The sequence below is a fragment of the Haliotis rufescens genome, unplaced genomic scaffold, assembly GCF_023055435.1.
Source record: "Haliotis rufescens isolate VD_foot unplaced genomic scaffold, xgHalRufe1.0.p SCAF_56, whole genome shotgun sequence".
NCBI lineage: Eukaryota > Metazoa > Mollusca > Gastropoda > Lepetellida > Haliotidae > Haliotis > Haliotis rufescens.
The window spans coordinates 1,314,619-1,326,676 of NW_025964290.1; the positions used below are offsets into that span (position 1 = coordinate 1,314,619).

The 12,058-nt window shown below is 47.1% G+C and overlaps 1 protein-coding gene across 1 annotated transcript; it reads left to right on the top strand.

The window, feature by feature from the left end:
* Window positions 1–2,661: 2,661 nt before the first annotated feature.
* Window positions 2,662–11,985, top strand: LOC124115942 (noelin-3-like). The gene is made up of 2 exons (XM_046477115.2): window positions 2,662–3,792; window positions 9,554–11,985. The coding sequence occupies exons 1-2, from the start codon at window positions 3,060–3,062 to the stop codon at window positions 10,345–10,347; spliced, it is 1,527 nt and encodes a 508-aa protein (XP_046333071.1). The 5' UTR covers window positions 2,662–3,059; the 3' UTR covers window positions 10,348–11,985.
* The last annotated feature ends 73 nt before the right edge of the window (window positions 11,986–12,058 follow it).

Below are 12,058 nucleotides of genomic sequence, written 5' to 3' on the forward strand. Positions count from 1 at the left end.
GTTACAAACAACAGTATAGAATTACAACCACTCCTGCATCTTACAATATCAAGGCCATATTTTTTAGTTGAAATGCGTAAGTTGGAAATACCCGAACCCACTTGTGTCACAGAACACTCGAGGGAACAATCTCCGGCAGATCCATTCCGAACATGAATAGAGAAATCTCAGCGGTACAACCATAGTCCGGAAACATTGTATGTACTGTGATCGATTCGGTTTATATTAACAGGGTTCCCCGGGATCGATACTGTTCAGATAAACGGGATTCCCTGGCATCGATACCGTTCAGATTAACATAGTTTCCCCGGATGGATACCGTTCAGATTAACCAGGTTTCCTGGGATCGTTACCCTTCAGATTAACAGGGTTCCGTGAGATCGATACCGTTCAGATTAACGGGGTTCCCTGGGATCGATACCGTTCAGATTAACATAGTTTCCCCGGATGGATACCGTTCAGATTAACCAGGTTTCCTGGGATCGTTACCCTTCAGATTAACAGGGTTCCGTGAGATCGATACCGTTCAGATTAACGGGGTTCCCTGGGATCGATACCGTTCAGATTAACATAGTTTCCCTGGGGTCGTTACCGTTCAGTTCAAAGAGGTTCCCTGTGATCGATACCGTTCGGATTACCAGGGTTACCGGGGATCGATTCCGTTCATATTTATCGGGTTTCCCCGGATGGATACCGTTCAGATTAACAGGTGTTCCTGGGATCGATAACGTTCGGATTACCAGGGTTACCGGGGATTGATTCCGTTCATATTTATCGGGTTTCCCCGGATGGATACCCTTCAGATTAACAGGGTTTCCTGGGATCGATACCGTTCAGATTAACAGGGTTCCCTGGGATCGATACCGTTCAGATTAACAGGGTTCCGTGAGATTGATACTGTTCAGATTAACGGGGTTGCCTGGGATCGATACCGTTCAGATTAACAGGGTTCCCTGGGATCGATACCGTTCAGATTAACCAGGTTCCCTGGGATCGATACCGTTCAGATTAACAGGGTTCCCTGAGATCGATACCGTTCAGATTAACGGGGTTCCCTGGGATCGATACCCTTCAGATTAACAGGGTTCCCTGGGATCGATACCGTTCAGATTAACAGGGTTCCCTGGGATCGATACCGTTCAGATTAACCAGGTTCCCTGGGATGGATACCGTTCAGATTAACAGGTTTGGTGTAGAACGGTCAGCCAGCCTTACTGCTGTTGTTTGTATCCTAATTGACCGTTGTGCCTCGTTTCTCAGGGTGTCGCTGTGCAACGCTTTAATTTCTTGGTATGAGGGCTCGCTGATTGTGGAAGTTATTTTGACACGTGAATTAATGATATCTGTACATCTGATATCAATCCCGTGGAGTATCTGAAGGTGGCCAGGCTCGGTGACTAAGTAGATTGACTTTCATCGATAATCGTAAACCGCTGATGTGGATCATGTCATTGATTTGTCGGACCCAAACTCGAGTATTTACAGGCCGCCGGGGCTGGAATACCGCGGAGTGTGGTGCTGACACAACTAACGTCAATAGTATGAACGAGATGCCCAGTGTATTCACAGTCATTCGTCATCAGACCAGTAGATGATGGACGGGTAGGTATACCCCTACTGTCTACTCCTATATCTCGGTCTGCCTGGTGAAACAGGTGAACGGCAAGTAAGCGAGTGAGTTGAGTTTTAGGCCACTTTTAGAAATATTCTATCAACGTCATGGAGGGGTATACAAGAAATGGGCTTCAAACATAGCACCCACCCACTCACCCGAACGCTTTAACTACTAGGCCTTCCATGCTCCACGGGTGAGTGACCTGCTCTGCACAGCATCAAATGAAACAACAATGCAAATAGAGACCCAATAATTCTCCGTAGTAGATACTTGTAAGAATGTGAGGTATTTCGGAGGCCCACCTCTGTCACACCACATACACGGCGGTGATGAGTGTGAGGAGCTTATGTCAGTGTTTGCATACACAATAATTACAATTCAAATATGAAATAGGTTGTGAAAGGGTATGTTTACTCTACAGCAGAGGTGGGGCATTGCTCCATTGTGAAGCTTCGTTGCCAACAGTTGACCTCACACAGTTAATGCAAGGGCACATTGCCAACACTGTGCAGGACTCCTATGGAATTGATTTTGTCAAAGTCCAATTGAAGCCCCTTTAATGAAAACGTGCATTTCAACGGTAAAATTGATTTGAAAGAGTATTAGGACTTAAGCCAAATCGATGACAGATAATGAACATTCGTGATGAGGCAGGCCACAGTCATCAGCCAAAAGCTTTCACTTGGCTGGCGAGAGAAACCGACCACAGCGCCTCTGCTGTAAACAGAATCAGACCAATCAAATTAATATTTTATAGTCCCAACTGTCGACACATAGCATTGCATGCAGGTGCTACTCTTCAAGCTGGCTTCGCTTGTTTCTTTAACCCTTTTTATCACGACCTGAATTTGGATTCCATCAACTGGATTGCAGTGAATATTACCTTAGGATTTATCCCAGATCATGTAACAGTTTTCCATCCGTTAACAGAACAACGAAATAGAGTTGTGTAAGCTAGGTCGTTTATTATAACAAAATGTTATACTGGAAGTGAATTAAAGGGTTAATAATTTGGTTTGCTTCAGTTATACAGTTCAGTTTCCCGGTTTGAGGAGAAGTGTTATCGTGTATACTCGACTACACTGCCGAGTCGTCTTTCATTTCCTGTGGCCAATTAAACCGAGGACCAAACACACTTTACAGTGACGCAGTGTAGAAGTCAAGCAGTAGCGGGTACGACAACGACGTTACAACACAATGGAACCTCTGCAACGTCCTCGACTGTGACGTATTCTTAGATAACGTTCTACTAGAGCTCCATGTTTTCTGGCACTCTGGGTGATTAGTTAGAGTGGCTTAACTACACCCAGTCTCGCTGGCAGACTCCCTGGACGCTTGTGTTATTATTCTTTTGAAGCTAAAACGTTTCGCCGTGCGATCAATTCTTTGAAGAGTCGGTGTCGCTGTACATTTGCTGTTCCAGTCTTGCAATTTCACAGACAAAATGGGCCATTTATCAGCGTGTCTGTGGGTGATCGTTTCTCTATGTGCTGTGGATTGTTCTCAGGCTAAGCCGATTAAAAACGACAAATGTGAGTATGACTTGGACCTTGTTGAAAACAACATCCGGGTGGTGTGTCAGGGAAAGGGGGCCAAGGTCAACATCTACGCTACCAACGCCGAGTTGAAGGAAGCGGGGATGTTACCCTCGAAGAAGGACAGACGACCGATGAGGCCACAGCGAGACTCGGAACACACGAGGGCTCATATGTACTATTTCCGTGACGCTAGTCCGATGTCAGATACCATACGGAACTCCACGAAGAAGATGGAAAGGATCAAGCGGAAGTTGTCCCGGGTGTCCTCCTCCATGACCAACATCTCGCACCATCTTGCTTCCGGTGACGAAAAGTTACAGTCGGACCTGGACGCTATGCGACGCATGCAGTATCAGTCGGTGACGCTCAAGGACACCATGTTGGCGGCCATTCAGAACCAGTACACGTTCATGAGAACCGCCATCCTCTCACACAGCGCCGAGATGTCAAAGATGATGGATTCACTGCAACTGATGATTGACGTGACCTCTAAGAGTCTCCAGAGCGCCGCAAGGTCAGAGGTCGATCTGTACTTACAGTTAGGATTCGTGAATCAGACCATGTTGACGATGAGACGCATGTTGTCCCGAGAACTCAAAAAGAAGAGAAGGCGGCCAAATATCAACAAAGAAGAATTAGGTAAGTACCTGTGCTAGTGTGCTGTCCCATAGGTAGGTATCTATATCCACGGTCTGGTGTCTATATCAACGGTCTGGTGTCTATATCCACGGTCTGGTGTCTATATCCACGGTCTGGTGTCTATATCCACGGTCTGGTGTCTATATCCACGGTCTGGTGTCTATGTCCACGGTCTGGTGTCTATGTCCACGGTCTGGTGTCTATATCCACGGTCTGGTGTCTATATCGACGGTCCACGGTCTGGTGTCTGTGTCGGTCTGTGTCCACGGTCTGGTGTCTGTGTCGATCTTTGTCCACGGTCTGGTGTCTATGTCCACGGTCTGGTGTCTGTGTCGGCCTGTGTCTGGTGCCTATGCTTACAGTTTAGTGTCTGTGTCCAAAGTCTGGTGTCTGTGTCGATCTTTGTCCGCGGTCTGGTGTCTATGTCCACGGTCTAGTGTCTATGTCCACGGTCTGGTGTCTATGTCTAAAGTCTGGTGTCTATGTCTAAAGTCTGGTGTCTATGTCCACGGTCTGGTGTCTATGTCTAAAGTCTGGTGTCTATGTCCACGGCCTGGGGTCTATGTCTGTCTGTGTCCGATGACTGTGTCCACGGTCTGGTGTCCACGGCCTGGGGTCTATGTCTGTCTGTGTCCGATGACTGTGTCCACGGTCTGGTGTCCACGGCCTGGGGTCTATGTCTGTCTGTGTCCGATGACTGTGTCCAAAGTCTGGTGTCTGTGTCGATCTTTGTCAACGGTCTGGTGTCTGTGTCGGTCTGTGTCAACGGTCTGGTGTCTATGTCAACGGTCTGGTGTCTATGTCCACGGTCTGGTGTCTATGTCTAAAGTCTGGTGTCTATGTCTAAAGTCTGGTGTCTATGTCTAAAGTCTGGTGTCTATGTCCACGGTCTGGTGTCTATGTCCACGGTCTGGTGTCTATGTCTAAAGTCTGGTGTCTATGTCTAAATTCTGGTGTCTATGTCTAAAGTCTGGTGTCTATGTCCACGGTCTGGTGTCTATGTCCACGGTCTGGTGTCTATGTCTGTCTGTGTCCGATGACTGTGTCCACGGTCTGGTGTCCACGGTCTGGGGTCTATGTCTGTCTGTGTCCGATGACTGTGTCCAAAGTCTGGTGTCTGTGTCGATCTTTGTCAATGGTCTGGTGTCTGTGTCGGTCTGTGTCAACGGTCTGGTGTCTATGTCAACGGTCTGGTCTATGTCCACGGTCTGGTGTCTATGTCTAAAGTCTGGTGTCTATGTCTAAAGTCTGGTGTCTATGTCTAAAGTCTGGTGTCTATGTCTAAAGTCTGGTGTCTATTTCTAAAGTCTGGTGTCTATGTCCACGGTCTGGTGTCTATGTCCACGGTCTGGTGTCTATGTCTGTCTGTGTCCGATGACTGTGTCCACGGTCTGGTGTCCACGGTCTGGGGTCTATGTCTGTCTGTGTCCGATGACTGTGTCCAAAGTCTGGTGTCTGTGTCGATCTTTGTCAACGGTCTGGTGTCTGTGTCGGTCTGTGTCAACGGTCTGGTGTCTATGTCAACGGTCTGGTGTCTATGTCCACGGTCTGGTGTCTATGTCTAAAGTCTGGTGTCTATGTCTAAAGTCTGGTGTCTATGTCTAAAGTCTGGTGTCTGTGTCCATGGTCTGATGTCTGTGTCGGTATGTGTTCACATTCTGGTGTCTGTGTCGGTCTGTGTCCACGGTCTGGTGTCTGTGTCGATCTGTGTCCACAGTCTGGTGCTTGTGTCGGTCTGTGTCCACAGTCTGGTGTCTGTGTCGATCTGTGTCAACAGTCTGGTGTCTGTGTCGGTCTGTGTCCATGGTCTGGTGTCTGTGTCGATCTGTGTCCACAGTCTGGTGCCTGTGTCGGTCTGTGTCCACAGTCTGGTGTCTGTGTCGACCTGTGTCCACGGTCTGGTGTCTGTGTCGACCTGTGTCCACAGTCTGGTGTCTGTGTCGGTCTGTGTCCACGGTGTGGTGTCTGTGTCGACCTGTGTCCACGGTGTGGTGTCTGTGTCGACCTGTGTCCACGGTCTGATATCTGTGTCGATCTGTGTCCACGGTCTGGTGTCTGTGTCGATCTGTGTTCACAGTCTGGTGTCTGTATCTGTCTGTGTCTATGGTCTGGTGTCTGTGTCGACCTGTGTCCACGGTCTCATATCTGTGTCGATCTGTGTCCACGGTCTGGTGTCTGTGTCGACCTGTGTCCATGGTCTGATATCTGTGTCGATCTGTGTCCACGGTCTGGTGTCTGTGTCGACCTGTGTCCATGGTTTGATATCTGTGTCGATCTGTGTCCACGGTGTGGTGTCTGTGTCGACCTGTGTCCACGGTCTGATATCTGTGTCGATCTGTGTCCACGGTCTGGTGTCTGTGTCGGTCTGTGTCCACGGTCTGATATCTGTGTCGACCTGTGTCCACAGTCTGATGTCTGTGTCGGTCTGTGTTCACAGTCTGGTGTCTCTGTCGACCTGTGTCCACAGTCTGGTGTCTGTGTCGGTCTGTGTCCACAGTCTGGTGTCTGTGTCGGTCTGTGTCCACGGTCTGGTGTCTGTGTCGACCTGTGTCCATGGTTTGATATCTGTGTCGATCTGTGTCCACGGTGTGGTGTCTGTGTCGACCTGTGTCCATGGTCTGGTGTCTGTGTCGACCTGTGTCCACGGTCTGGTGTCTGTGTCGACCTGTGTCCATGGTCTGGTGTCTGTGTCGATCTGTGTCCACGGTCTGGTGTCTGTTTCGGTCTGTGTTCACAGTCTGGTGTCTGTGTCGACCTGTGTCCACGGTCTGGTGTCTGTGTCGACCTGTGTCCATGGTCTGATGTCTGTGTCGATCTGTGTCCACGGTCTGGTGTCTGTGTCGGTCTGTGTCCACGGTGTGGTGTCTGTGTCGATCTTTGTTCACAGTCTGGTGCCTGTGTCGACCTGTGTCCACAGTCTGATGTCTGTGTCGGTCTGTGTTCACAGTCTGGTGTCTCTGTCGACCTGTGTCCACAGTCTGGTGTCTGTGTCGGTCTGTGTCCACGGTCTGGTGCCTGTGTCGACCTGTGTTCACGGTCTGGTGTCTGTGTCGGTCTGTGTCCACGGTCTGGTGTCTGTGTCGACCTGTGTCCACGGTCTGGTGTCTGTGTCGATCTGTGTCCACGGTCTGGTGTCTGTGTCGATCTGTGTCCACGGTCTGGTGCCTGTGTCGACCTGTGTCCACGGCCTGGTGTCTGTGTCGACCTGTGTCCATGGTCTGATATCTGTGTCGATCTGTGTCCACGGTCTGGTGTTAGATATCAAAGTCTAGCCCGATCCGTCAAGGCTGCATGGAATGTTTGTTTTTTCTCAGTGACTACAAGTCAGAACGACCTCACCGTTTGACATGGGTAAAACTGAAGCTGTCATGGTGTGTGGTCTGAGAAGTCACACATTGTTCTTGTTACTTGCTATCACCGAGAGAACTAATCACACGCCCGTCTGTTCACCATGCATCATTTAAACTCCTGTCAACATCCGATTGATTACTTTACAGCGAGCGTTTGCTTTGAGTTCGGCTCCAAATTCAATTTAGCGCGGCTCTAATACAGGTAACCTCTGCTACATTGAAAAAATAGACTGGTGGTTTCTTAAAGGGGGTGGAGTTGGGGTGGAGTTGGGGGAGGGGGGTGGAGTTGGGGGTGGAGTGGGGTGAGGGGGAGATTGGTCTTAGGACTGTATCATTTTTGCCATGTAATGTTACATTATCTCATGGTCCCCGTAACATTTTCTCAACACCCCCCACCCACACACCCAACCCCCACACACCCTCCCCCTCTCATAATAAACAGTCCCTAAATAACGTTCAATTTAATTGTTTTAAATATTTGAAAAAATGGAGAGGATGGTGAAAAGTGGCGATAAAAGCGAATTTAGCAGTACATATGGATTCATTTTGGGGGGGGGGGGGGGGTGTTGATAACATCATAGTTGTGGGTCGATCGTAGTCATCAGATATACTTGTATGATCAGCCTCCTGTGTGAGAGAAATACTATCAGTTATACAGCGGCAATACATTTAGGGAAACACAGATTTTTATGCACGTCATTAAACATGTTTAAATTAGAAACATGTTTTAACTTTAAACATATTTAAAATCTAAACACGTTTTAACGTGGTTAAATTCTGAACGTTTAGATTTGGGGGATGCGTTCAGGTGGTGTTTAGGCTGTGAGACGACATCGTATTTCATGTGTTTAGACCTAGATGCGGTAAGACAGAACACACCATTGTGTTCCGTTAATGGTTGAAACACATTCCTGATCATGTTTACATCTAAACATGTCTTATCAGTGTTTGCACACATTTTTAGTGTACTTAATAACATCACATTGACCTTCCTTCAGCGTGAGAACAGCCTCCCCCAGAAGTGACGTGAAGCTGTGTTAACGTTCATAATGTTAAAGAGTATTGCACTTACATAGCGACGTGTGTATGTGTTTGTGTCTGTCTGTCCGTCTTTCCGTCTGTCTTTTTTGGTTTGGTTTGTTGTTTTACGCCGCACTAAACAATATTCCAGCTATATGACGGCGGTCTGTAAATAATCGAATCTGGACAAGACAATCCAGTGATTGATATCATGAGCATCTATCCACGCAATTGGGATCGATGACATGCTTCAACCAAGTCAGCGAACCTGACCACCCGATCCCGTTAGTCGCCTTTAACGGCAAGCATGTGTTGCTGAAGACCTATTCTACCCCGAATCTTCACGGGTCTAACCGTCTGTCTGTGTGTCTACTTGTACCAGTCCTGTCGTATGCCAGTGTTATAGAGCCCTGAGATACCATGCCGCAGTTACAGATAGATACCCCACTCAAACACAGTATACTGACAAGTCCTTGTGTTATAGCGGAGTGAATGTGTGAGTGAGTTGTGTTTAATGCTGATTTTAACAGTAGTCCATAAATATCACGGCGTGTCAGCTTCATTTGGGAGGAAAGCCCAAAGTGATGCAGGCCTTACGAACACGGGTATGGTGCTGAGAAATCAAGTAACATCATCTGGTCGAATCGGGGTTCGAACCCACCATCATGGGTTGCTGGCGTGCCCAAGGGACGCAATTCTGCAGAGCCAATCGTTTCCCGTCATTTACCTGCATGCATGTATGTAGTATTGACTTTACGTGTGCAGATATCACAAAGAAACTATGAATGGTTTGATGGCCTAGTTTAGCTAACTTAATAATTATAGCTAGGGCATATATCCCCCACAGAAGTCATCCTCGTGATATATCTACCCTGCAAAATACAGGGTCTCGATATGGCTGAAATATTGCCTATGTGACGTTAAATATTAACTCACTCACCCCGCAGAATACTAATGAAGAATTGTCAATCATAAATGCGATGTACCAGGTTCCATGGCCATATCGTGAACACATAAAAGGTAATGTCCGTTTCCTGATTGTGTTGCTGGGTTTGTCAGCATCACCACCGTGTTCAAGGATGTCAGGAAGACCTGCATCACTTCGGGCTTTCCTCGTCGTCAAGCCGACATACCATGAATCATTACTGAATCATATTCCAAGCGGCGTTAATCTCCCTCCCCCACCGACAGTCTGCAAAGTGTTTGTTGTTTTACGCTGCACTTAGCAATATTCCTGCTATATCCTAGGACGATGGTCTGTAAACAATCGAGTCCAAACAATCCTGATCTTCCAATTAAAGAGGGCCATAGTTTGCAGAGGGCACAACACGAAATTTTACAACGCTTCTTTTGCAAACAAAACATTTACGTGTTTATTTTGTACATTCCAGGAACTTGCCCTCAACAGATCGTGGCCATCGGCGCCGGTGACGTCATCAACGTGAAGGGGAAACGTGGCGCCTTTATGAAAGACGTGGCGGACGACACGGGGACGATCTTCATCATGGCGGGCAGCGGGAGCTCGGACAGGCTTGTGGAGTACGAGTCAGAGATTGACCTTCAATACTCATTCACCTCCATAACCTTTGACCTGCCATTCAAATGTCAAGGCACTGGTCATGTGATCTACCGGGGCTGCCTCTACTGCCAGAGGGAAGGCACAAGCAAGATAATCAAGTACAAGTTGGACAGGATGGAAAACATGGGCGAGATTGACGTCACCAAGACCGGGATGGAGAACCAATACGCGTTCGAGTTCGGCGACATCAACGACATCGACCTCGCCGTAGACGAGTACGGGTTGTGGGCCATCTACAACACGCCGGAGACCGCCGGGAAGATCATGATTAGTCGCATCAACGACGCCAGCATGGAGATTGAACAGACATGGCTGACAAGCTACCCCCGCAGCCTTGCAAGCAACACATTCATGATTTGCGGCGTCCTCTACACCGTGGAGTCCTTCAACGAAACGCCCAACTACATCAAATACATCTTCGACACTGCCACAGCCAAGGACACTGTTCTGAAGGGGGGAAGTCTGGTGTTCCCGGCTCTGGACGACGCCGATGTCCACGTCTCCATGCTGGATTACAACTTCAAGGACGGCATTCTGTACGCGTGGGGGGGAGGCAAGGTGTACTCGTTCCACGTGTTTTTGGAGGATGGTTCCCGGATCCCGTAGTCACACGACCGTCACCATCCAAATCTTGTTTGGACGCCGCGATGGCGGGATGAAGGGTAACGTCTTGCACTTCCTGACTTGCAGCAGCGTCATCGGTACCGTCAGCATACACCCGACGTGGCACCTACTTCCGGGAGAACTGATCGGTTCAGAACACGTGTCATGGTCACGTGTAGTCGCGTGTCGTGGTCACGTGATGCTCATGGTGTACTTGGTTTGGGCTCGGTGCAAGGAGGAATTCCTCTGACCTTGATCGGTGGAGTGACGTAATGACCTTGTGACGTAATCACATTGTTCTCACGCACAAGTTTCCTTCTCTACATCTGCATCTGGCGGCGATGGGAAGCCTCTTCTGTGTCGATTCCGCCATTACTGTGCAAACCAGGACCTTTCAATCCTGAAAGAGTTCATTTCAAAAACGTTTGACACAGAATTAGAAAGCACGTAGAATATGAAAGAGATGTTATTCGTTCTCAACGCATAGTTTTGTAGTTTTGTTTTATAGTTTGTTTGTTCAAGATCGAAGACAATTATTTCTAGTCGCATCGTCACAGCCTCATAAATGTGTATCGCAGGCTTTTGTAAATATATCTGTATACACAGTGCATGCTTCCTAGAGAGTTTTGAGGGGTATTCCTGTTATTAGAACATAGGTACTTACGGCATGGGAAAATAGTTATTCTTGACTTTGGACACAAACAATATTCGAGACATTGAAACAAAAATATATGTATGACAGATATTCGAGACACCGGAACAGAGGTATTTATGGAATAGTCACGTGGGTATACAAGGTATTGAAACAAAGGCATTCTCGGCATAGGGTCATAGGTACTGAATGTGTAAGGACAAGGCCACTCACGGCACACAGGATTTCGAGGTAATGAAACATTTGTTATCGTGGTATTAGAACATTCGTGGATATGAAGGCCCGTCAATTATTTTTTTATTTAAGATATTATTGATGACGATAATAATATGAGGATATCGTCGATATGGATTTACTGAATTATCAATCTTCGGCTTGGTCTTTAAATTGCCTTTTTTCAAGCTGTTTTATGCTCAAATGGAAACGAAAGCTAATATCATACATGTCAACAAAAATTGCAAGGCACAAATTTATTTGTATTCAAGAAACTGTTGTTTACCTTCAGACTAACTGACTATGTGTTGATTGTTCGAAGAAAACGAATGGAGTTCTGTGATTCTAAAGTGTTGACATTATTAAAGGTAGGAAACGGGAGGAGAGTCACATTTGCTCTTACAAATCTACCATCGCGATAAATCAAAGCTGTAAAGTAATTCAAACTGATTTGTAAACTTGTTGGGTGAGATATTGTACTCCCATTGTGATCTTGATAGCCATGTTTATACTTGTACGTCGTACCGGGTTGGCTTTGTGAGGGGAGACAATCCTGAAGCTTTTTCAGGGGAGACAATCCCTCCATGCGTAAGGGAAGTTGGTCGTGATATGTATCAGGGGAGATAATCCTGATCTACCTCTACTTTCGCTTCCTAAACTTAACAGAATGTTCGTTACACTAACTAACCTAAATACAAAAATGAGTATGATGTGTCTGTTTAAATGCAGATGTATAGAAAATACAATTTGCTAAAATAAAAAAAAACACTTTGTAAGCTTGGAGTTGTTGTTGTGTTAAACAGTTGACTAAGAGTGAGGATTTTGTGAGTGCTTCAATCAGTCTTGTTT

What these genes read in the sequence shown, in the direction of transcription:
- LOC124115942 (XM_046477115.2), top strand. Translation starts at nt 3,060, where the DNA reads ATGGGCCATTTATCAGCGTGTCTGTGGGTGATCGTTTCTCTATGTGCT. An exon ending in TATCAACAAAGAAGAATTAG is followed by an intron (nt 3,793 to 9,553) that starts GTAAGTACCTGT and finishes TGTACATTCCAG; the next exon opens with GAACTTGCCCTCAACAGATC.